The sequence below is a fragment of the Thamnophis sirtalis genome, unplaced genomic scaffold, assembly GCF_051295495.1.
Source record: "Thamnophis sirtalis isolate CommonGarterSnake01/CBP01778 unplaced genomic scaffold, rThaSir2_p1.2 scaffold_10, whole genome shotgun sequence".
Lineage (NCBI taxonomy): Eukaryota > Metazoa > Chordata > Lepidosauria > Squamata > Natricidae > Thamnophis > Thamnophis sirtalis.
This window is the reverse complement of record NW_028261390.1, coordinates 59,892,282-59,919,559: the sequence shown is the minus strand read 5'-3', so window position 1 is coordinate 59,919,559 and position 27,278 is coordinate 59,892,282. Positions and strand designations below refer to the sequence as shown.

At 40.3% G+C, this 27,278-nt stretch overlaps 1 protein-coding gene across 1 annotated transcript in view; it reads right to left on the bottom strand.

Annotated features, from left to right (window-relative positions):
* Positions 1-27,278, bottom strand: part of DCHS2 (dachsous cadherin-related 2) — a 97,380-nt gene that overhangs the window by 45,260 nt on the left and 24,842 nt on the right. The window contains exons 11-14 of the mRNA XM_087723697.1: positions 14,365-14,556; positions 12,232-12,463; positions 10,590-10,826; positions 1,755-2,774 (exon numbers count right to left, since the gene is read on the bottom strand). Coding sequence (XP_087579823.1) covers positions 1,755-2,774; positions 10,590-10,826; positions 12,232-12,463; positions 14,365-14,556 — 1,681 coding nt within the window. The remainder of the gene's footprint in view (positions 1-1,754; positions 2,775-10,589; positions 10,827-12,231; positions 12,464-14,364; positions 14,557-27,278) is intronic.

The following is a 27,278-nucleotide window of genomic DNA, read 5'->3' as shown; positions in this document are numbered from 1 at the left end:
AGGCCCCTCGCTGTCGGAGTCTGGTGGCAGCTCCAACGGCTCCTGCTGGGCCACAAGTACCACAAGGTACCATTTGCTGCTTCTGTCACTTGATCCATTACCCAGAGGCTAGCAAGCATTATTTGTGCATTTACTGCCATTGTGCCTTAAATGATTTGGACTTCACACCAAAGTTAGTGTCAAAGCCAGATGCTATCATCCAGAAGCAATCATATTAGGGTTCCAAGTAATACACCCATAGCAAACATAATTCCAAGGCTGGTAGATTCCTCAAAGAATCATTTTATTTGGATATATCATATTGGCACAGGCTGGTGAAAACCGACTCTGAATGTTCCTACGGTTTTCACCTATTTAAAAGTTTTCTCCCTCCCCTAAACAATCAGTCATAGGATCCAATGAAGGTGCCATCCAATTGCTTGGTAACTTCATTCCTCCCCTCTCCAACCATCTGTGGGAATGACCTTGGTTCCCAGGAGAAAATATTTTGTTTTGGCTACAAACCCAAATTATCTCTATTCTGCCCTATCTATCCCCCAGCTCCAGTTTAGCAACACTCAAAATGGCCTCGGTCAGGTCAGCTTCAGGATTGACACAGATAATATTCTGATTCCCAGACCAGCAAAACAAAAGGGGTGAAGTCATTTTAATTGTTAAGTAGACTCGTAAAATCTTTTTATATTAGGGATTCTCATAACAAAATGCTTTTGAGAGACTGATACATATTTCTTCACTTTTTGCAGAGCTGCAGATATTCCGAAGCCTTGCAACAACTTAATATGAGTTATCTGGAAACTTTTAAAAATGAATTGCCTCATAATATAACAATACAGCACTGGTTATACTCCATAATTTCCAAATTATTTCTTTATATCTCTACCACCCATGCTGTTTTATTGATAAAAGGACAGGTTTTTGTGGAATGTATTATTTATATGCAGATGAATCTTAGAAAACAATTATTTGGCAATTAATCTGGCAAATTATGTGTAATTTCCATTCCATATTCGTTCTGGATAAAAATTTGTTTACCATACCTTTTCTTGAATTTTATTCTGTATCAGCTCTCTCTTTCTCTTTAAAAATATACATTATTTAAATATGTGGCATGCTATTATTAAGTATTGCGTACAAATATCTCTAAATCATGCATAAAGCCAATGCTAGTCAATTTCCTATCAAAAGGGTAAGCATTATATTAAGTTTGAATTAACTTAAATTCTCCAAATAGAAGAAAAAGCCAGAAGAAGAAAAGGGCAAATGTATCAACAAGAATGGAAATAGGTAATTGTATAGTTTTAAAGCAGTAGAGCAGCCCTGAGAAATCAGGGCAGCAGAATAAAGAGAAAACTAGGATTAAGGGGTGAGTTTGTAAATAGTATCAATTGATGCTGCATACTGAGAATCTGACTGACTTTTGTCCTAGAAGTTCATTCCTCAAGTCAGTAGAATATATGTAATAAGCACAGATGACTCAGCATTTGTGCTGATGTTTTATATTTTTTAACTTTATATTATGATACTTGGGAATATCAAAAAATTATTATTGCTGCAAGTAAAGAAGACTGCATTCTATTTTTTTAGTGTTATTTTTTTATTTGCACCTACAATGCCCAGTTTTTAAATCAATGTTGAGATGCAGTTTGTTAATTGACAAATAAATGAAGTAATTAAATAAATTCAATGGATTCATATATTACTGGAAAACTAACACATTCCCCCTGAATATAGGGACCATTGTATAATGTATTTACCTGTATTGGAATTGATTCTGAAATAATTTTCATTTGATAAGATGAAGTAGGAGAGCTGCCCATTTCTTCCAGAGTCCTTGTCAATTGCTTTAATTGTGCCAATCACACCTTGGGGTAATGCTCTTTCCTCAACTTCAATAAAGTAGACATCCCGAAGAAACACAGGAGAGTTATCATTTTCATCAATTACGTTGATAATTATTAATGTGCTTGCATTTTGCACTGACTTATCCATTGAGCTAGTAACAAAAGCTCTAAAACTATGAGCTTGCAAATGTTCATAGTCTAAAGGATTACGTAAGTAAACCACACCTGTTTCTGGATCAATTTTAAAAGGAACAGAGTCTATGTTATGTTCCAAAGAGTATGTAAGAGTAGCAGAAATGTGATGGGGGTTTAGCTTCCGGGCCCTTATTTGCAGGATTCTGTCACCTAGACAGGATCTTTCACTAACTTCCACTTGATACAGCAACTTTTCAAAAATCAACACAGGACTTCCTTTTTGTTTGTCAATTAGCACTCCCAAAATCAACACAGAGCTCAGGGAAGGATTTCCATGATCTTCTGCTCTGATGTGTACCACTACATGCTCGTGCTGCTTATGACTATTCAGATCTCTAGCAAGATAAAGAATCCCAAGAGTTGGATCAAGAGTAAAAATATTTGACTGACTGCTTACAATGGCATAATGGATGAGCCCATTGTGCCCACTGTCTTTATCTTCTGCATGAGCAATATAAAGAGCTGTTCCAGGTGGCGTGCTTTGAGATATATATATTTGATCATAATCCATCACAAATACTGGGTGGTTATCATTGATGTCAATCAGAGTTACGTTGACCTGGGCACTGCTGAAGATGGAAGAGCTTCCCAATTGTGACTGCACTTCAAAGAGTATATGATCATGGGTTTCATGGTCAAGTTGTTTCTGGGTGTGTATGATTCCACTGTGAGAATCAACAGTAAAAATCCCATGGGAATTGCCAGAGGAAATTCTATAAGAAACTGTATCCAGGAAATCTGTAAAAAGGAATCAAACAGAGAAGCTTAACAGTGTAGAGGTTTCATTTCATGGAAATGCATTCCAGTTTGCTTGAAAAATCCATGCTACAATATTAAATGATTTAATATTTTGAGCCTGCTTTCAGATGCTTCCTATTTGTTTTTATTTTCACTGAATCTAAAGCATGCAGAAAAATAAAAAGAAAACAAGATTCTATGGAGTATTTTTAAGCACTTTATTTCTACCACTTCCCTTTAGATTATAAACACACACACACACACACACACGTATACTGTACATGTACACACACACACACACACACAGACAATTGTGACCAGGACTGCCATTACTATGCGATCTGGTGTAAAACATGACATTATATAGTTGCATTGCTTATTAATACAATTCTAGCAGTCCCAATTGCTGTTAGGACGAGACATGACAGGAGTTGCAGGTAAGGAATTTGGGGTTGATATGCTGCTACTATAGAAGGGTATGGAGATCCTTTGGGTCATCAGGAAAATGAAGACAGGTCAGTGGAGACCATAGAAGGGCACATTTGGCTGGATTACTGCAACGCGCTCTACATGGGGCTACCCTTGAAAAGCGTTCAGAGACTGCAACTAGTCCAGAATGCAGCCGCGTGAGCGATATTGGGTGTACCTAGGCACACCCATGTTACACCTATCCTCCGCGAGCTGCACTGGCTACCCATTGGTCTCCGGACGCAATTCAAGCTGTTGGTTATTACCTTTAAAGCCCTACATGGCTTAGGACCAGCATACCTGCGAGACCGCCTACTGCCACATTCCTCCCAGCGGCCAGTAAGATCCCACAGGGTTGGCCTCCTTCGGACGCCATCAGACAGACAATGTCGACTGGTGGCTCCCCAGAGGAGAGCCTTCTCTGTGGCTGCCCCAACCCTTTGGAACGAACTACCCCAGAAATCCAGACCTCACCCACTCTCATGGCCTTCAGAAAAGCTGTCAAGATCTGGTTTTTCCGGCAGGCCTGGGGCTGTTGACCTCATTGTTGAGGTCCAGCCCCGACTGAAATGAATGTATCTGTGTCGTTTTAACTTGTCTTATTTTATTTTTATTTTCTTTATTTTCTTTCTCTTCCCTTCTGTAAGCCGCCCGGAGTCCTTCGGGATTGGGCGGCCTATAAATAAAATTAAACTTACAAACTTACTTACATTTGCTATTAAGGGTGAGAGAAGTGGAAAATCTTTGGTATCTTGTATTCCATAGCGAGTTTTTCAGGAACAAAAGAGGCAGGAACAACACAAGGGGGCGACTTATGACCTTTCCTATAGGCTTCCCCATTTACTTTGTGAGAAGCCAGGGGAGAAGGTTGCAAGTGGTAATCACATGATGTGGCATGCGGTGACATAATAATTACAATCTTGATACCTGAGAACCCATATCATGATCACATGACTGTAAGGATGCTGCAATGGCTGGAACTTTCGGGACCAGTTAAAAGTTCGGTTTTTTTCCATACCCCCATAACCTTGAACAAATGGAAGTAAGCCAAAGGCTACCTATGTGAATTTACTTAAAATCTCTGCTAACTACATCCAGTTAAGTTGAATGATTCTACTGTATAGGCACCCATCAAAGTTTTTATGCAGTCAGATCTTATAAATGATATGAGGTTAATTCAAGCCTGACCTCGCTATAGAACAACTGCATAGAAATACAGTACTGTGCAAAAGTTTTAGGCAGGTGTGAAAAAATGCTGTAAACAAAGAATGCTTTCAGAAATATAAATAACGATTGTTTATTTTTGTCAATGTTCAAAATGCAAAGTGAGAGAACAAAAGAAAAATCTAAATCAAATCAATATTTGGTGTTACTACCTTTGGTTCCACCACAAAACCGCGTTCGACTAAAGCGCGCTCGACGAAACCACGTAGCTGATGTCATCACAGAGCGACAACAGCGCGGAGACAGAAGCACACTGTAAACGCTAAACCTAAAATTAACCCCTAAACCTAAACCTAACCCCCCTAAACCTAATCCTAAATCTAATCCTAAACCTAACCCTTAATCTAACCCTAAACCTAATCCTAACCCTTAACCTAACCCTAAACCTAACCCTAACCCTAACCCTAACCCTAACCCTAAACCTAACCCTTAACCTAACCCTAAACCTAACCCTAACCCTAACCCTTAACCTAACCCTAAACCTAACCCTAACCCTTACCTTAACTTGAATTGGCTTGCTTTCAAAGCGCTATTTAAAGCGCCCTTCTTTCTCCACACTCGCTGTTGTCGCCCCGTTGATGACGTCAGCGACGCGGTTTAATCAGGCGTGGCTTAGTCGGGCGCGGTTTTGTCGTGCCACGACTACCTTTTGCCTTCAAACCAGCATCCATTCTCATAGGTCCACTAGCACAAAGTTAGGGATTTTGTAGGATTATAGTCAGGTGTATGATCAACCAATTATACCAAAAAGGTGCTAATGATCATCAATGTCACATGTAGGTTGAAACCCAGTCATGAACTGAGACAGAAACAGCTGTCTAGGAGGCGTAAAACTGGGTGAGGAACAGCCAAACTCTGTACCAAGGTGAGGTTGTGAACGACAGTTTCATGTCATGGCAAGATTGAGCACAGCAACAAGACACAAGGTAGTTATTCTGCATCAACAAGGTCTCTCCCAGACAAAGATTTCAAAGCAGACTGCAGTTTCAAGATGCGCTGTTCAAGCTCTTTTGAAGAAGCACAAAGAAACAGGCAAGGTTGAGGATCATAGACGAACTGGTCGGCCAAGGAAACTTACTGCAGCAGATGAAAGACACATCAAGCTTATTACCCTTCAAAATCGGAAGATGTCCAGCAGTGCCATCAGCTCAGAACTGGCAGAAACCAGTGGGACCCAGGTACACCCATCTACTGTCCTGAGAAGTCTGGCCAGAAGTGGTCTTCATGGAAGAGTTGCAACCAAAAAACTATATCTCCGACGTGGGAACAAGGCCAAGCGCCTAAAGTATGCACGAAAACATAGGAAGTGGGGTGCAGAAAAATGGCAGCAGGTGCTCTGGACTGATGAGTCAAAATTTGAAATATTTGGCTGTGGCAGAAGGCAGTTTGTTCGTCGAAGGGCTGGAGAGCGGTACAATAATGAGTGTCTGCAGGCAACAGTGAAGCATGGTGGAGGTTCCTTGAACGTTTGGGGCTGCATTTCTGCAAATGGAGTTGGGAGATTTGGTCAGGATTAATGGTGTTCTCAATGCTGAGAAATACAGGCAGATACTTATCCATCATGCAATACCATCAGAGAGGCGTATGATTGGCCCCAAATTTATTCTGCAGCAGGACGACCCAAAACATACAACCGAAGTCATTAAGAACTATCGTCAGCGTAAAGAAGAACAAGAAGTACCGTATTTATCGGCGTATAACACGCACCGGCGTATAACACGCATCCCCCATTTTAACACAAAAATTTGAGTAAAATTTTTTTTCATTAAAAATAAATGACTTGGAAGCTCGGAACTTAATGTTGGATTAAAATTTATAACATTAGAACATGAATTATAACATTAACTCCTCTTAAAAGGCAAATATGAAATGAAAAAACACCTCTTTGAGCAAAAAGTTATTTCCATTTTCTTCCTTATATAATATTTTCTGTTTCAACATAAAGTGCCTTCCTTCCTTCCCTCCCTCCCATCCCTTTCTTTATGTTTTCTTCATGCTTTCTTTTCTTTTTCCTCTGCTCTTTTTAAATCCCCCCCCCCCTTCTTCTCCTCCTCTACATTTAGGTTGGATTAGTTTGTACAACGGTCATCAAACTTCTGAAGTAAAAATAAATAAATAAATCATATTTAAGAAGAAGAAGAAAAAGGAAGACGTTTTTAGTTAAGTCAAACGTTTTAATAAAAGTTTCATCTTTTAAGATTTGTCCAACACATCCAATTGTAACCTTAACAGTAAAGAATATCACCCCAGCTGCTAAAGGTTCAACCAGTCTGAGAACCATTGAAAAGACAACAGTGCAAAATCCAAAAGACACAACTTCCTCACCGCCATTGCTTTGGTACCAAATCTTTGAGGAAGGGGCTCCAGAAAGAAGGAGGAGGAGGAGGAGGAGGAGGAGGAGGAGGGAACCAAAGAGAGGCTTTTACCGAGTCTGCGCCCCACAGCCAGGACCGTCCTTGCGCCTCCAGCCGTGTTTCTTCCCCGCAAAGCCCTTCGGGCAACCCGAGAGTTCCGCTTGACGCCAGAAGGGCTTTGCAGGAAGAAACGCGGCGTTTCTTGTGTGTGTGTGTGTGTGTGTGTGTGTGTCTGTCTGTCTGTCTCCGCCATCCCCAACCTCTACACCTTGCAGGACTGCTGCGCCTTTGAGAAGCCGGGGTGGGGGGGAGAGGGGGACGGGAACGACGCCTAACCCCCACCCACACAACCCGGTCACCGGGAATGCCGCTCCCGCCGTTCAGAAACCGAGGGGGAGAAAAGTTCAAAAGCCGCCGGAGCCAGCTGGAAAAGGAGCGACTTTCCCCATTAGCCGGCGCCCTCCGCCAATCCGCAACGGCCTCGCAAATTAAAAACCGAAGGAAGGCGGCGAGCTCAGCCAAGCGCGGCCAGGCAGCCAGCGGCGCGCACCGGCTTCCCAGCGCAGGGAACTTCTCCGGCGGCTGGGGGGAGGCCGTCAAGCGGAACTCTCGGGTTGCCCGAAGGGCTTTGCAGGAAGAAACGCGGCGTTTCTTCCTGCAAAGCCCTTCTGGCGTCAAGCGGAACTCTCGGCAACCCGAGAGTTCCGCTTGACGGCCTCCCCCCAGCCGCCGGAGAAGTTCCCTGCGCTGGGAAGCCGGTGCGCGCCGCTGGCTGCCTGGCCGCGCTTGGCTGAGCTCGCCGCCTTCCTTCGGTTTTTAATTTGCGAGGCCGTTGCGGATTGGCGGAGGGCGCCGGCTAATGGGGAAAGTCGCTCCTTTTCCAGCTGGCTCCGGCGGCTTTTGAACTTTTCTCCCCCTCGGTTTCTGAACGGCGGGAGCGGCATTCCCGGGGACCGGGTTGTGTGGGTGGGGGTTAGGCGTCGTTCCCATCCCCCTCTCCCCCCCACCCCGGCTTCTCAAAGGCGCAGCAGTCCTGCAAGGTGTAGAGGTTGGGGATGGCGGAGACAGACAGACAGACACACACACACACACACACACACACACAAGAAACGCCGCGTTTCTTCCTGCAAAGCCCTTCTGGCGTCAAGCGGAACTCTCGGGTTGCCCGAATGGCTTTGCAGGAAGAAACGCGGCTGGAGGCGCCAGGACGGTCCTGGCTGTGGGGCGCAGACTCGGTAAAAGCTCTCTTTGGTTCCCTCCTTCTCCCCCTCCTTCCACAGTCTGTGTGACGCTGCCGCCAGGCTGAGATCGGCGTATAACACGCAGGCAGGGTTTAAGCTTCCAATTTTAGTTTTAAAACTGCGTGTTATACGCCGATAAATACGGTATTTGAATTGTGAGCCGCCCTGAGTCCCCCCAGGGAAAAGGGCGGCATACAAATAAAGGAAAATGAAAATGAAAAATGAAGTACTGGAAGTGATGGCATGGCCCCCACAGAACCCTGATCTCAACATCATCGAGTGTGTCTGGGATTATATGAAGAGACAGAAGGATGTGAGAAAGCCTACATCCACAGAAGATCTGTGGTTAGTTCTCCAAGATGTTTGGCACAACCTACCAGTCGAGTTCCTTCAAAAACTGTGTGCAAGTGTACCTAGAAGAATTGCTGCTGTTGTGAAGAAAAAGGGTGGTCACACCAAATATTGATTTGATTTAGAATTCTATTTTGTTCATTCACTGCATTTTGTTCATTTATGAGCATAAATGTTTAGCACTTCCATTTTTGAAAGCATTATTTACAGCATTTTTTCACACCTGCCTAAAACTTTTGCACAGTTTATATATATATACAGTATATGCTGCATTTGCGCTGATAAAAAAAAAAAGCAACACAAATGTAACAAAGGCAACATAAAAAATGGCTTTCTGCCTGGATGGTTCCTAGGGTGAGCCGATAGAAAAGGGAAGCAGTATGTTCCCTCCCATATTTGTGACACAATACATACATACATACATGTATGTATGTATGTATGTATATATGTATATGTATACACACACACACACACACACATATATATATACACATACATACACAAACATATATATATACACACACACACATATATATACACACATACAGGTAAAACTCGAAAAATTAGAATTTCGTGCAAAAGTTCCATTTATTTCAATAATGCAACTTAAAAGGTAAAACTAATATATGAGATAAGACTCATTGCATGCAAAGCAAGATAGTTCAAACCATGTTTTGTCATAATTGTGATGATTATGGCTTACAGCTTATGAAAATCACGGCTTGAACTATCTCGCTTTGCATGTAATGAATCCAGCTCATATATTAGTTTCACCTTTTAAGTTGCATTACTGGAATAAATGAACTTTTGCACAATATTCTAATTTTTCGAGTTTCATCTGTATATTAGTAGTAGTAGTAACTTAAAGCATAATAAAGGCAGGAGAAGTAATCTAAACTTCACTCCTTATGCTACAACATATACATGCTCAACGTATTACAAGTAGCATGATGGGAAAGTAGGAAATGTGGCAGGAAGCATAAAAGATTTCTTGCATTACATTCATGGAAATGTAACATACATTGAGTATGGATGTGGGAATGGTGCGGTGGCCTAGAGAGGGAGCTCTCGCTTCACAATCAGGAGGCTGAGAGTTCGATTCTAGGTAGAGACAGATATTTCTCTCTGGGCACAATGAGACTATATCTGCTGAATAAAACTCTGCATTGGCAACAGGAAGGGCATCCGGCCATTAAACACTCTCCACCCCGCAAGGGACTATGGAGTCATTTAAAGATGATGATAATGCATTGAGTATGGATGTGATTAGAGATATCTTCTGGGATGAAGGATATGGTAGAACACTTTCTTTTCCATGGTATAAATAAATAATGTTCTTTATGTTTCAAAATCTAACTATTGTTTTAAAAGGTTTTTAACATTATTTGGATGATTTTTAATGTCACTTCTCAAGGAAACATTCCATGCAAAAATATATTCAGAAAAATCATTACGAAATTCTATTATTAATATGTATTTATTTATTTAATATATATATGACTACCCACCTCAGCAGGTGGCGGTACCGATTTCAAGCTTAGCATTAATTTTTGCATTTCTGCATATCTGATGTACTAAAAAGAACATTGGCATCCTGTATTGATAACCTGTAAACAATCAGTAGAGTTTGGGAATGTGCTGGAATCAGTGGTGGGTTTCAAAAATTGTTTGAACCTACTCTGTGGGTGTGGCCTCCTTTGTGGGAGTGGCTTGCCACCCATGTGACCGGATGGGAGTGGCTTTCCGCCCATGTGACCGGATATGAAGATGCCGACGACACTTGTCAGAACCACCTTAAATTACCTCACACACAGCACTGGCATGCATAAGAATATGATGTAAACTTGTTTTTTAAAAGGCATCTTTAGTTTGCGTTAAAACAACTTCAACACACGCAATGTTCTGATTGCACTACAAACGCAGTAGTCATCCTTACCTTTCACAGAGGCCCTGAGTTTTATAAATATGAGCATGATAGTGTAGAATAATCATATCCAAGAAACAGTGGTTGGTTTCAAAAAATTTTGGAATCTCTTCTGTAGGTGTGGCCTGCTTTACGGGTCCACTGATGGAACCTCTTCTAACCGGTTCAGTAGATTTGACGAACCGGTTCTACCGAATAGGTGCGAACTGGTAGGAACCCACCTCTGGCTGGAATGGACCTCAAGGACACTTACTCAAAGGCTTTCTTGCTTTCACTGTTCCAACAGAAGTTCCTTCAGGGGCATCTTCAGGGATGGAAAAGCTGTAAGACGACTCCTCAAAGACAACAGGAGCCACAGCAGGTTGAAAGATCTTCACAGTTACATCCGCATCAACATCAGACCGAAGACCTCCACCATCCTGAGCAGAAACAGTCAGCAGCACACTGGAACAATCCGCGTTAGTCAGGGCTGATATTAAATAAACAGTTCCTGGGGGAGTGGGGGAGGAGAGATGAAATAAGGAACCAATATATTTATTGTAGAACATTTAAATGCAAACGTTTTGCTAAAACTAAGTGTAAAGCAGTGGTTCCCAATGTGGGGACCACACGGGGGAGGGGGGGCAATTTGATTTTTAATGGGGGCAATTTGGACCTTGCTTAAACCAAGTTAATGGCCTTTTAGACTTCCTCCCTGTTGAGTAAACGTACACACATCTTACAAAATTAATGACACTTGTCAAGAGACTGTAAGCACTCCTGAGCTTTTTCTTAGTGGCAGACAGTATGCTCTTCCATATGATAGGGCCCAAGAGTTTATGGCTTCACTGAGTTTATCCTCTGTGGACATGAACCATATAAACACATGTTAGCCTTGTTTTTACTCTGGAGTAATTGCCTCTCTCTATTGGACAAACTGGGCGAATCCTCCAGGACATCTCAGCAGAAGTGATTCCTAGAGTACCAGTTGAGATCCGATTTGAGTATGTTTGGGTCTATTTCAAAGTGGAGCATTTTCATATTTTCGTCCCCTACTCCCACGTAGCTGTACTGATAGTTAGCACAATGTTTTGTCAGCAAAGTCACTCGGATTTAGGGAGTCTTCACTGGACCTGGGATGGACCTAGGGCAGCGATGGCGAACCTTTTTTGGCTTGCGCGTCATAAGCGGGGGGAGCACAGGGAGTTCGTGCGCGGGTGTGCCACACCCATAATGCAATGCACAAACCCCCCCCCAGTGTGCATGCGTGCATGACAGGCACTCCCCCCATTTTTTGCATGCTTTTGTCACCCTCCCCAGGCTCCAGAGGCTTTATAGGAGCCTGGGGAGGGCGAAAACAGTGTGATTTACAAAGTTTCTTATAATTGTATGTCCCTTTTATTCTAAAAGATAATTCAACAAAGAGTATGTTGAATTTCTAGGCATTTCCCATACAGGCCTATGCCTATTCTGCTTCAGTAAAATTCTGCATCAGATGCTCCAGCAGTATAAACAATTGTATCAGTAATTTAAAAAACAAACAAATCATTTTAAGTGTCAATCCAAAATCAAATGTTTGAAGTACTTGTTTATTTTTTTTAATTCAAGTTCCCACAATAACATGCAATCATAATTATATTGCATTATATATGATTGCTATCCAGTGGTGAAATTCAATTTTGTTTACTACCTTTTCTGTGGGCGTGGCTTGGTAGGCGTGGCAGGGGAAGGATACTGCAAAATCCACATTCCCTACCCACTTCTGGGGGGAGGATATTGCAAAATCTTCATTCCCACCCCACTCTGGAGCCAGCCAGAGGTGGTATTTGCTGGTTCTCCGAACTACCCAAAATTTCCACTACTGCTTTTCCAGAATCTGTCAGAACCTGCTGAATTCACCCCTGTTCCTATCATACCTGTAGATGGGTCCACTTTGAAAAGGGAAGAAAAATATCCAGGAATCAGTTTATATGTCACAGCTCCATATATCCCAGAATCTTTATCTGTAGCAAGAAGTTTAGTTATTTCTGTTCCTGGCTGTGTATGACTGCTGATGTTTATCACATAAATTACAGGGTTGAAGACAGGAAGATTGTCATTTATATCTTCAATTACTATGTGAACAAAAGCTTGGGCACTTAGTCCATCCTGTTAAATCAAAAAATATTGTAAGCCATTTTCACGTATAACAAACAAACACCCCTAAATTGCTAGAGATCAGTTAATCTAAGACAGGGGTCCTCAGACTATGGCCCGGCAAAGCCATTAAGCTGGCCCGCGAGGAACCACAAAGCTGCCCCACCCACATTGCCCCACCCACATTGCCCACCTACCCACATCCACCTTCTGGAGGCCAAGGAGACCAAAAATGGGATGCGTGGAGGTCTCCCCAGGCTTGAGAGAGAGAAAGGGAGGGAGGGAGGGAGGGAGGGAGAGAGAGATGGGCGCAAGGCAGCCACATCCCTTCACTAACCTGATTTCCACACCCAGGAGCATAACAAATTAAAGTTTAATTTGTGTGTATTGTTTAATGGACTGCTAAATTGGCCATGGCCACCTGGTCACATGACCATCTAGCCCCACCCACCCAGTCACATGACCATCTAGCCACACCCACCCACCCAGCTCATCCCACTCCAACAGTGAACTTGCCCCCTATTTAAAAAGTTTGAGAACCTCCGATCTAAGATATCTTAAAAGACCTCTGGATAGCAATGTATGACAGCTATGAGAAAATAATATACTTGCTTACTTTAAGATACTTTAAAACAATAAGCCCATCACAGTCAACATCAATACTTATGGCGCTTCCTCAACGCAGCTTCAGAAAATGGTACCACAGGTTTAGAGGCAAGAATAACTTGATCCAATAGAAAAAATACCAAATAGTTCTTTTCTATAGGAAACCTTGGGCATTCTTTCATAGCACTGTTTCTATTCCCCAATTCCTCTAACCCATTCTGAAATTATTTGCACAATTATATGCGCTTCTGCACACCTCAGAACACAAATAAAATGAAGGGAAACTATGTACTGGTCAGAGTTCATTTCCAATTGGCTAGTTAAAGACTGCAAAAAATATCATCCAAGCAGCAAGTTCTGAGCTATCGGGAATCTGGAACAACATAGTCAATGAAAAAAGAAATGAATTGGCAGCATTCCCTCCACCCATTCACCAAGCTCTTATTATTTCTAGGAAATCCAGTAATTTGTGGTCCAATTTTTATGTTTTCTATTCTACATAAGTATGGGGTTATTTTAGCAAATTCTATCATCTCTATTATAGGTATAGCTATATCTTTCAATTTTTGTCTATACAATGTTTTGCAGCAGATATCATATATGCAAATAAAGTTCCATTATTTTTTTCCAACTGCTTATCCATCAATCCCAAGAGGAAGACTTCTGGTTTCAGTGATATTTAATATTTAAAATCTTCCGAATCAGTGTATGCATTTGAAGCCAAAATATTTGAGCTATTTTGTTTGCAGGCAATGCAAACAATCCCTATGATCAGAAATTCCAATTACTATCATAACTCAAGGATTACCTGTATCTATTTCTTATCTGGAATATTTTGTTTTATTATGATTTTTTCTTTCTTAATTAATTTTCAGGTTGCTGTTATTAGTGTGATATGTACAACTCGGTAATTATTTTCTTTCAGTATTTCTTTTGTAACCAAAAGATTTATTTACAAGGAATATATGGCCTCATATATACCTTCCTAGGGAAGAAAGGCAGGAATAAAGAGCATTTTAGATTAATGAACTCATAAACAAAGAGCAGGAAGAACGTAAGGGAATGCAGAGCAAATTCTTTTCTCTCTATCTATGGCCCACTGGTCCTTATATTCAATAGGTTGTGAGATGCGGACTAGGGTATCTGAAGCACATATTCAATAGATAGATGGAAGGTTTAAGCAGCTATCAGCATTATCCTTCAATGAGCCTTTCAAAAAAAAATTCCTTCATTGGTTTCCTATGATCACATCCTTTAAATTGCCTTCCTGTAGCTGTAAGAATGACATTTTTAAGAGTGAAACTTACCCCATCAATGGCTTTTACTAAAAAATCATATGTAGATGGATCTTCTTCCCTATCAATATCCTGAGACACGTATATACAGCCACTGTTTATATCAATCTGAAATGCTTCTGGTTTTTCATTGCTAAGGAATCCATTATAAAGGAAATATTCAATGTATCCAAAATGGCCTGAATCTTGATCTGTTGCTTTGACCTACAGTAGTACAAAGAAAACAAAATCTAATTAATTCTTACATACCTGTTATCCAAAGCAATACTTAAGCAGGCAATGTCTATATTTCTCCAAGATTAGTCCATATCTCTTTGGCCTCATTTTACCTACTTTTTTTTGGCTATGGGCCTTTTATTTTCTGCTCAGCTCCATGAAATAGTAATTAATCCAAAGATAGATTTCATCTGGAAACACCAGAAAGCTGCAGAGCTTAAATTAGGGCAGTTTATTCATGCAAGGAACCCTTAGTTTAATTCTTCCACTTAGTACAGGGGTATCAAACTCGCGGCCTGCAGGCTGGTTGCATCATGTGCTGGCTCCACCCTGCCCAGTTCAGCGAAGGGGAAATTAGTCCCTATACGCCACATGACGCTGCCGTGACGACGTATGTTTAACACCCCTGACTTAGTATCTCAAGTTTAAGAATGCTGGCAAGACAGCTTCACATCTCCACCTCAATAGGCTAGGCAAAGAATACTAGCAAGTAGTGAAATTGACAAAAATCTGCCAGTTTTTTGCTCTCTGCAGCGGATAAATTGCCTACATAGTGCCAGATTATTTAGATTTTTTTTAAAAAAATAGTCTCTTTTTAAGTGTCGAATATGGATTAAGAAATTTTTGTTACTGTAAAAATCTATCGCAATTCATAAGGGGTGATTACCTTTAAATCTGTGTGAAGTTGAAATAGTTCTGGAATCTAATGCTGTGATATCAACTATAATAGTCTTTGTGGTCTATTCCAAATATAATGTTTTTGTTGGAAGAAAAAGTCCTGGATTTGGACCTGGATTTGGGTCGTAAATAGACATGCTGGGCAGCTGCTTGAAAAGAAGGGTAGTTTTATTCAACAGTGTTACACCAACCAAAGGTAGGCTACAAAATTATAATGCTAAAAGTGGTAGTACTTATAATAGATTTTAATTGTGGAGTACTGGACTTTGAGTGAAGTATATCAGACATGCACATTTTCACATCCAAAAAGCACACACAGGTAACTGATTCAGCAGAATTCATTAACTTCACTTTATATATAATATAACACACATTTAGTACAGGTGGTAGTAAATGCAAGCAAAACACAAGCAGAGGAGAGAACGATTTCAGTTTCAGTTCAGAGCAGCAGACTTTAGAGCTCAGCATAGACTCAGAGCTGCAGAGCTAAGCCACGCCCGGGCTCCAAACTGTTTCAGCTCCCATTGGCTCACCTTGCTACTAAGCTCTATTCCAGTTCATGAATACTACACTGACAAAATTGAGGCGTTCCTATTCTGGAGCATGTGAAGTCCAGAGAGGAAGATCATTTCTGGCCTGTGGAATACGTTGATCTTAAATGCGCAGATCTTTTCCTAGCTGTGGATTTTTATGAGGGGTCCGGCATTGCGGTGCAGTGTTGCGATATTTCCCTTATCTTAAAGAGGATTCTGTTTTATGCATGTATGCCGGTGCCAGCTGACATTTGGAGAGGTGCTTAATCAATTGCATTCCCAGTGTCCATGTCAGCAAAAAAAATAAAAAAAATAAAGCAGTTTATTTGTATCATTATTTTGAGGTTGCCAGTGCAGTCAGCAGTTTTTGATGTGTGATTAGCAGAGATGACAAGAAGGTTTTCAGCTTCCAACAACATTTTAGAAGCAAAGTCTCAATTATATTTGTGCTATGTTTATAATTTTACGATAAAATAATATTGTAATAAACTATTTTATGTTAGGGCTGAGAGAATGTAAATATTCTATATAAATTGTTGTGGCCCAATAGGAGCCGTTGGAGCTGCCACCAGACTCCGACAGCGAGGGGCCCTATGAGTCGGCTCTGGAGGATGTGGAGGACCCTGGACAGGGTTCCGACTCCGAGAAGGGCGCAGAGAGGCTAAGTTGGCCACCAGGAGGCGCCTGAGCCTTGGACTAGTGGGGAGGAGACAAGGGAGAGTGAGCCTGCCTGAGTCCAGCAGTGAGTTTTTCCTGGATGCCCGGCATCGAAGAGCTAATAGGCATAAGGAACAGTTGCGCAATTACAGGAGGTAATTGCACTCAGCTGGTGGTCATTAGGCTCCTCTCCAGACTATAAAAAGACTACTTGTGCACATACCCCTCTTTGCATAAGTCAACACATTGACTAAAAGTTGGAGTACTTTTGTAACTACCTTAGCAGGCTGGATTGCTGCCAAGGCTTGTCTGAGTTGCTGCCAAGGTCCTTATCTGTTTGTTATGCTTGGCTTTCAGCCACCGAGGTTTTGGTTTCTTGCTATTAAAGTACATTCCAGTTAAGCTTGTCTCGGTATTCGTTACTGGATGGAGGAGGGGGTCAGAACAATAAATTATACTTTAGATCTTTAATGGCTTCTCAGTTGTGTCTTTCCAGCCATCCTTTGAAATATTAACATTACTTTAGACTGTAGATGGTCAGTTCAATCAATGTAGTAAAGAAATATTTATTTAAAATTTATTTTAAAAAACCCTTAAGAAATGAAATACCTCAAGCAATTTAAAATTCTTTATGAATGAAACTTCATTAAGACACATGTTAATGACCAAATGAAATAACGTTTATAAATTGAAAATAATATTTTGTTCTATAAATCCAACCTGACACTAACGGATTAATTTTAATAACAACCTTAACATACATAAGAGAACAGTGCCTAAAAATATGAAATAAAAATAGATGAGTTGAAAACATGCAGAATCTGCATATTACAATGATAATTATTCTAAGAAATCAAGAGTGTTATAAAGCATGGTCTGTTTCTCTTGATCTTTTTGTTTTAAGAGGATATGGAAAATTTAAAACAAAGCCAACCTTACAGCTTGTCTCGTTTATGTAAATTTTAAAAAGAAACAGTGCCATATGCAGAGTACAGTATTTCTTCCAGGACATCTTGTAACCATATAGATTTATTTTCCTTGCATGTCTCTTCATAATAAGCTTTACCTAGATTTGACCTCACTAAACATTACACACTTTCTAGCATGGTAGGTCTTCTTAACCAAACCAAATGTATAAAACTACATTCTCATACATTCATTAGAGAACAGGTTGAGCTGGAAGGCATAGTTAAACATGTGATCAGTTTGGAGTCATTGCGTTGACACAAGTGACCAGGTCCAGCCCCCATAAATACCGCTGACCCTTATAAAGTGTCAATTAAGTTTTGACTGTTAGTTGACTAGTTTCTTGTATGACACTGTTTATTCCACACAATTTATATTAATTGGAATTGAATTTGCCTTACGGACTCAAGTTGTTAACATTCCTCTTTAAAATAAAAGGATATAACTACATTTTTTATTAGGAATTATGTCTGTGAAATACAAAAAAGAAATCCAGTATTTAATACTACATATAATTACGGTGGCAAGGATTGCCTTTGCCCAGAAATGGAAAAACAAATTAATCCCAAGCGAAGATGAAATAATAAGAAAGATTATGGATTGTGCTGAAATGGATAAACTAACTAAAGAAATCCAGGGAAAAGAAGAATCAGAATTCTACCAGATATGGGATAAATGGTATAGGTGGATGGAGGAAAGAAACAAAAATCAATGGAATATAATAAAACTGAAAAAAACAATAGTTATGAGTAAAATAAGAGGGTTAAGAATGGTGAAATCCAAATGAAATACAATAGAAAGGGAAATAATATAAGGTGAGCGGTATCGATTGATGATTGCTATTATAAAGAACAGGAAGTTCCTGTTCGTATTGTATTGTATAAATATGGTGTACGTCTAATTTTTGTGTGTGTGTATTTTACATGTTTGTTAATAAAAATTATTTTAAAAAAGGATATAACTACAAAATTCACAAGACAATATCTGGGAGAAAAGGCTTTTAAAAGTGCCTTTTAATGTACTTCTTTTACTGGCAATTAGCAATGCGTACAATGCGGTGTGGGATTTTAAAGGCAATAGATGATTGCGGCATGGCAAATGAAGCCCCAACCATTTTGTACATGCCTCAACATGTATGAAGAGGCTATGGAAATATTAATCAGATACGTGGAAACCAACAGGGGAACGTGGGAAAGCGACAAAACATTCATCATGAACCAAATACAGCAATTTATGCATTTGTATCAGATATTGGAACAAATATATAATGGCAGAATTTGGCAGGCCATCATCATATGCTCGCTGTCATTTTTGTGACATCATGGCTTGCTGTTAATGCTTTATTTATTTTTTCTTCCACTGTAAAATGAAGATTGTTTATAACACCAAATTAATGACATACAGATTTAATTTGGGAAACGCATGCTCTTCTTTTATTTTTGACTTTTTAAAATGGAAACAGAATGCTTCAGCAGTCTAGTAGCAGCATAAAACCATTATGAAGCTGTAATGATGCAAAAACTGTACAAAGGTCTGGAACTTCAAAGGCATATTTATAAAGAAAACAAATGAAAAATATTATCCCCAGATCTATGAATCTTAACTCAAAAATCATCAAACGAAACAATAAAAATTACTGGCCAAACAAATACTGTTTTGCATAAATAATTTTTTGGTTTGGAACCATTAGAAAAAAAAATCTTCAAAGCAAGCTTTGAAAAGAATTACTTGTGTAAAATCAAACAATATGAATAAAGAATTCATTATAGGATGAATTAATTCTTCTAGGGAATTTTTAGTGGTATAATTTTATCCACCCTGATTTTTTCCATGTGTACTTTACATCATACTTTGAATTTAAAAATAATCAGTTTTCTGTCTCTACTTTTCTATGTTAGTTGCTTTCACACTATTAAAAATGGAATATGTTGTAATATATCCAACAGATATATTTACGTTTGACTGGTTTATATCCATTGTCCATTAGAACTTATTTGGTATCTTATACCAAACTTCAGCGTTCACCAATATGCTCAGTATCAACACAGAATGCCTGATATCTTTATTCCAGTCTACAAATAGATTTGTTTTCATGCTTTAAAGTCTGCCTACTAGTTATATACTAATGCAAAGTTACTTATGGTTATTTGTCTTGGTCTATTTGAAGCTAAAGCTTATATCGAAGCCGCTATATTAAAGTATAGACTACAACTGATAGTTATACGAAACAGCATATGAAACTGGCAATGGGCTGCATTACCAAAGAAATGGCAAGGTAATGTGTAAAGTTATTTTCCACCTGCCAAGATCAGAGACAGTTCCATGTGAGTGTGGAAAAGAAGACCCCAAAATAGGTTTTAGGCCATGTGGAATTCTGCAAGAGATTTGATCTTAAATCTGTAAAAGAATGAGGTATGGCTGCAGAGAGGCATATTTATAAGTACAGTCTTCAGAATAGACTCTTAGTGAAATGAGTCTATTCTCTGGTATTTTTGGCGTACAATATATTTCAATAATGTATTCTGCTGCTACATCATAGGGCGATCATTTGAACTGCCAATATTTCCGGGTAGTGGTGGGCTCCAAATTTTTTAACAACCGGTTATCTGCCCTAATGACTGGCTGGGTGGGTATGGTGGGGGGGGGATGTCATGTGACTGAGTGGGCGTGGCCAACTTTACGTCACTTGTGTGGGTGGTACCTGTATGGGACAGGCAGAGTTGGGGAGGGAATCCAGGGGTCTCCGGTGAGGGCTGGGAAGAAAGATCCAGAAGCTTCCTGGGCCCCCTCATCCCAGAAGCAGCAACCTCACACACTCCCCTCTCTGCTAGCCCCCTTCTTCACACAGGATCGCCCAGCAGCAGAGAAGGAAAAGGAGACACCGTGGCCACTAGCATTGAGGGGAGAATGCCACAAAGAAACAGGAGCACACAGGAAAACCACCCCCTTGGTTCGACCAGAAGTTCTCTAACTGAACAGAATGCGGGGGGGGGGGGTGAGCTCTGAAGAGCTTCACATGAATGCTGTGTGACAGGAGCCTTTTTGGATCAGAACCCCAAGTTTATTCCAATTAATATATTTTGAACAACTATAACCAACAAGAGGTGGAAGGTAACAAGGGGGGGGGGAATATAATAAAATCAAGAATTAGGAAAATACGAAGTATTTTTTCTTTGCAAAAGATCAAGATGGTTCCCGCTTCTCTTCTGTTTCACTTTAGCTAAATTAGCTAAATTTAAGGTGGACCAGAACTTTGAAATAAAAACCGTCTGTGTATTAATAAATAATTAATAATTAAAAGAGCCGAGGTTGCGCAGTGGATAGAGTGCAGCACTGCAGGCTTCTTCAGCTGACTGCAGTTCTGCAGTTCGGCTGTTCAAATCTCACCGGCTCAAAGTTGACTCAGCCTTCCATCCTTCCGAGGTGGGTAAAATGAGGACCCGGATTGTTGGGGGCAATATGCTAACTCTGTAAACTGCTTAGAGAGGGCTGAAAGCCCTATGAAGCGGTATATAAGTCTAACTGCTATTGCTATTGCTAAATCCTTGCAGTATCTTTGTCTCGGCGTGCTTTGGTGTACGGAGACAGGGTTCAGAACACCCACCCATGCCCCATTTTTGCTAGAAGAGGCTGGTCCTTTGCTATTTCCAACCGGCCCCACGGGCTAGATCAAAGCACCCTGTGGGCTGGATGTGGCCCGCAGGCCTTGAGTTTGACACCCCTGTTTTAGGATATGAAGAAGGCAAATCACTAGCCAGCAATATCAATGATCTTTATTTTTAAAGTCCTGTATCATTATGAATCACGCTATTTAAATAACACCTCTTCACTGATATCATTTGGTATAGGAAATTATCTTTTATGTAGAAGATATTCTTTGCTGTGAGAGATAATGCATCAGACTCAACAGAACACATCAGTTCCGCGGTAATATCTATTATGATACTTTCAGAAGTCATGAGGATTTTTGAAACAATAAAAATAATGGAAAAGTATTAGTGGTGTGTGTCCCAACACAATTTGGAAATTCATCTTGGAAGAAATATTAAATGTTTTGCTGCCTTGAGATATTTGTAAAAACAGTAAGTTGGGGAATAAATAAATATAAATGAATAAAATCTTGCAATCTGCAAATGAAAGTTATAGAAAAAATAGCTCCTTAACTCTCCTGCACACACTTTGTTCCTAGCATTTAAGAGCAAAGCCTAACAACAGGCTATACACAAATTCACACTGGTTACAGAAATTCTGCAAAATGGAAAGGGATAAGGGATTGTTGCTAGTCAACCATCCCAGGTATTTGTAATGCCTTCTAAACTTTCCAATTCAAAAAATGGAAGAGCTATTTATAGAGTCATTTGCCACAAGATATAAAATACTTTTTTCTGCACTTTCAAAGCAACAAAAACATGGAACATAGAATAAAAAGCAATTCAATGTATAACAGCTTTAAATATTTGCTCTGTGTGGAAATATACATCCAGTACTTTGAACATTACATTAAACCATATGCGTTACACGGGCGGGAGTTGTAAGAACAATAAAGCATGCCTAAGTTGTTTGTCTCAAGCATGTCTAGGAGGTTTAAATGCCTGCCCTTCCTTTCACCTTTTCCCCAGATGTAGTGCCATGAGTGGAAATGGAGCAGACTTAAGCGTGACGGCCCTTGCATAAAGGGGAAGAAAACTACTGCTTGAGAATCAATGTGGGAGAGACGCATCAATCACAAATGAAAAAAAAATTGTGCATTTGCTTATTCTGTTAATAAAATATACCTAAAGCAGTATTAACTGTTTCCTCCTTACTATAATTGAAGCTTCAGACAGACAATTCTAAATAGGTAGACCAGTGATGACAAACCTTTTCGGCACTGAGTGCTGAAAAGGGAGCACATGTGTGCTTGTGAGGGCCACAACCCAGAAGAGGAGCTGCCCTGGGGGCATGCGCGTGCCGGAAAATTAATTTCTGGTATCTGGTGTAGATATGCGCACCGGCCAGCTAGTGTTCCGGTTTCTGGCGTGCATGCATGTGCAACGATCAGCTGGCCAGAGCGCATGCAAGCGCTGGAACCCGGAAGACCAGCTCTTTCAGTTTCCTGCACTGCAGCACACAAAAAGGCCACTTGAACGTCATGCGCACATGCATGCCAGAAACGCAAAAGAGGAACGGGCGACGCTGTGCCTGCCAGGCGACAGGCTCTACATGCCACTTCGGGCACGTGTGCCATAGGTTCACCATCACGGATGTAGACAGTTAGGTAAAGTGTCTAGATTACATAACAGAATGTAAGTATAAGAAAAGTATGCCTTACTTTAAAAACTGCTTTGTTTGGTCCCAAAAGGAGAATATATATATATCAAAAGAGAACAGACAAAGGCATTTTAAAAGAAGAGAGTATGGCAAGAAAGCACTCTTATTTATTTATTTATTTATTTATTTATTTATTTATTTATTTGTCTGTTTGTTTGTTTATTTATTTATTTATTTGGCTTATATACTGCTTCATAGGGCTTTCAGCCCTCTCTAAGCAGTTTACAAATTTTTTAGCAAATTGAGTCAGCAACTTGCCCCCACAGTCCAGGTCATTTCACCCACCTCGGAAGGATGGAAGGCTGAATCGACCTTGAGCCGGTGAGATTTGAACCGCTGAACTGCAGATCACAGTCAGCTAAAGTGGCCTGCAGTACTGCACCCTAACCACTGCGCCACCTCGGCTCCAAATCAGTGCTTCTCAAGCATGTTGGTCTCAGGATACATTTACATTCATAAAAATGATTGAGAACCTCAAAATGCTTGGGGTTTGGGTGTGTTACATATCAGCTGTATTAGAAATTAAATCTGAATTTTTTAAAAAAATATTCATTTGACTTTGGGGACCCTCCTGAAAGAGTCTTGGATCTCCAGAACCGCTGTTCCAAACAAACACAATTCTTAATGGGAAATACTTTTTAAAAGTGTACTTGGAGTTTAGTTGCACTGGGAGCTGCCATAGCTAGGAAGAAAATAAAGGGTTTCAAAATCTGCACCTGTTAAAAGTCCATAAACAGTACATGTATTCTGAAATCTGTGGAAAAAAGATAATATAACATCATGAGCCCTGTTTAAAATCAGAATATTATATGGGTTTAGAAATGACAGAATAGCAGTGCTTAAATGCCCAAAGAATTTACATAGCATAACAAAATTGACTTATTACTATTTACTTATCATTTAAATTTAGTGTGATCCATGATTGTGGTGTTCCAGGTGTAGCCATAAATAAAGGTTTTGTGATTTTCTTTAGATGATGAAACAAAACTAAATCAATTTAGTCTAGTCTAGTTTAATAGAAAGAAGGACTAGGGGAGACATGATAGCAGTGTTCCAATATCTCAGGGGTTGCCACAAAGAAGAGGGAGTCAAACTATTCTCCAAGGCACCTGAGGGTAGAACAAGAAGCAATGGATGGAAACTAATCAAGGAGAGAAGCAACTTAGAACTGAGGAGAAATTTCCTGACAGTTAGAACAATTAATCAGTGGAACAACCTGCCTCCAGAAGTTGTGAATGCCCCAACACTGGAAGTCTTTAAGAAGACGTTGGATAGCCATTTGTCTGAAACGGTATAGGGTTTCCTGCCTAGGCAGGGGGTTGGACTAGAAGACCTCCAAGGTCCCTTCCAACTCTGCTATTGTATTGCATTGTAATTTTCTAATCCAAGAATAAGGACTATGTTATCTAGTCATTTTCAATCATATAAAATGTTGATAGTATAAACTTTTCCCCAGCATATTGCAGCTTTCAAACAAGAGGAAAAACACGTTCAATTTTTATATAACCTGTAAAAATGTAAGATTCCCGTGAGCTGAGCATGCCTCTTTGTAATTTTCTGAACAAAACTATGAAAGAGGTGTGCTACTGTCTTCTTCTGGATTTGTTTTTTCCCATCATAATCTAGCCCAGTGTTTCTCAACCTTGGCGACTTTAAGCTGCGCTGGCTGTGGGATTCTGGGAGTTGAAGTCCACAGGACTTAAAGTCACCAATAGCAGTAGACTTATATACCGCTTCATAGGGCTTTCAGCCCTCTCTAAGCGGTTTACAGAGAGTCAGCATATTGCCCCCAACAATCTGGGTCCTCATTTTACCCACCTCGGAAGGATGGAAGGCTGAGTCAACCCTGAGCCGGTGGGATTTGAACCGCTGAACTGCTGATCTAGCAGTAGCCTGCAGTGCTGCATTTAACCACTGCGCCACCTTGGCTCACCAAGGTTGAGAAACACTGATCTAGCCTGTGGATGTAATGGAGGCTAGCGTAAACCCACACATTTTCATTCCATTATTCTACACATAGATTCTGCAGGTCACAGAGGTTTAACCCTAACCCAAGCCAAACTATATGAGCAAAATAAACAGAGCACCTGCAAGAGATAATTGGTGTTTTTCATTTACAGTGCATGGCCATGCTTACTGGTAAATCTTGAGGCGCCATAGCTCAATGGCTTAATGATGCTGGAGATAGTTCCTGCATCAGCAGTTCGAGTCCTAGCACTGTGTGTCGAGCTGAGCTCCCATCACTCGCCTCAGCTTCTGTTCACCTAATAGTTTGAAAGCATTTTCTATTAGAGTAAATAAAATAGATACCACTTGGGAGATGGAGGAGGGGGGAGACGTGCTGGTGCTCCGTGCAGGCAGTCAGATTCCTGCCCTCTGAACCTTCCCAGTTGTGGTACCTGTTTTTGAGGTGGATCAGGGGAGGGAGGGAGCCTTGAATGATGCTGCAGGAAGACCTGCTTATCTTTCTTTCTGGTGCAAAGCCAGCTTGCCCTCTTGTGAATTGTGCAAGCATGTATCTGACTGAGCTGGTAAACAAGCAGCCAAACTATTGCTCTGCAATTGCATTGTAGTCTCCCGGCTAATGAAATAATGCTATATGCTAACAACTGGCAATCCCAATATATTTATAGAGGATCAGATTGGAGAGGACACCATACACTTTCCAGCAGTGATTGGCTTCTACCCAGAATACATCAAGCATTCTAAGAAGCCAAGGACTCAGTTTACAGTTAAATATTTCCTTTGGTGTCATGTTCTGGTTTTCCACAATTAGTTTTTAAGATAAAGGGAACTTCTTACCTCTTTTGACTTGCTTGAGATTTTGAACTTTTGCTTTTATTAGTAACATTTATAAAGCTGTATTTGTTGTTTCTATACATAATACTAGCTGTTCAAGCAACCAAAAATTTCTGTTTATTATTTAGTGTCATGGTAATTTCACAACTTCTCTTTTTATTGCAATTGATTTACTTCAAAAAAAAGCTGGGTTTAATTTGTTCTCAGCTCTCTTCCCCAGGCTTCCCAGACCGGCAGCTGCTTTAACTTAACAATACTTGTTTCAGGATGGAAAGCAGAAAATGAAACCCTTCTCGTACATAATACACACTTGCTGAGGTTGTGAAGACACTTATTCAAATGAAACGCCTGAATGAAAAAAAAAACGTCCTTTAGGGCAAGTAAATTATTTGGCTCCGTGGGATTGTGTGAGAAAACTCTTCATTTAATACAAAATGTGGTAAATCAGATTTTTTTTTCAGGTAAATCTCTGAATTAGGACTGCACTTACAAAAAAAATAAAACCGTATTCATACCTCTTTTCTCCCCCTAAGTTGCTGTGAGGAAAGGCTAGTAAGGAAGCTGACATGGACTGAGATATAAAGTAAGACTCTGAGAAAGATATGAAGCTGTGGGACCATGACTTCCCCAATCCGAACAGCAAGATTGAAAATAAAGGAGACCATGTAAATATTGTCAATTCGACAAACAGAAGAGACGCAGGAAGCAATGTTTTTTTTTTCCTGAACAACTTCAACATCCCGGAACAAAACTACTGCTTTTTACTCTTACCCTGTCTTTTCATGATATCCATTCCCTCCTTCTCCATCAGTGGTGGGTTTCAAAAATTGTTCGAACTTACTCTGTGGGTGTGGCCTCCTTTGTGGGAGTGGCTTGCCACCCATGTGATTGGATGGGAGTGGCTTGCCACCCATGTGACCGGATATGAAGATGCCGACAACACTTGTCAGAACCACCTTAAATTACCTCACACACAGCACTGGCATGCATAAGAATATGATGTAAACTTGTTTTTTAAAAGGCATCTTTGGTTTGCGTTAAAACAACTTCAATATACGCAATGTTCTGATTGCACCACAAACGCAGTAGTCATCCTTACCTTTTACAGAGGCACTGAGTTTTATAAATATGAGCATAATAGTGTAAAATAATCATATCCAAGGACCAATGGTGGGTTTCAAAAATTTTTGGAACCTCTTCTGTAGGTGTGGCCTTCTTTCCGGGTCCACTGGTGGAACCTCTTCTAACCGCTTTGGTAGATTTGACGAACCGGTTCTACCGAATAGGTGCGAACTGGTAGGAACCCACCTCTGTTCTCCATAGTACAAATGTTAGTATGTCAGAGAAAGAAAGGGAGCAGTTGAGCTTTCTGCAGCGATCAGCTACATTTCAAGCCAAGAAGCACAGATGCTGCTTGACGAACATCCAAAACTGCACAACTCAGATGAAGAGGGAGAGGAAGAAGATAAGTGCTACCTTTTATTCTCCTTCTCTTCTTCCCTCATCTTCCTTCCATGGTTTATCTTTCAATTACTTCACTGTGCATGGATGCATAGACTAGTCTAAGAGAGAGAGATTTTTTTTTAAAAAAAAATCATTTGGAAGATGTCTTAATGTATGTGGATAGGAAATGTAAGAAAGAGCAAAAGAAAAATGATGATCAAAATTTGAGTAACAGGGATCTATTTATAACAGGTGCAGTGTTCAGGTGAAATGTGGATACTGACTGTAACTACCCCAACTGACTTCCAATAAGCAAAGTCAATG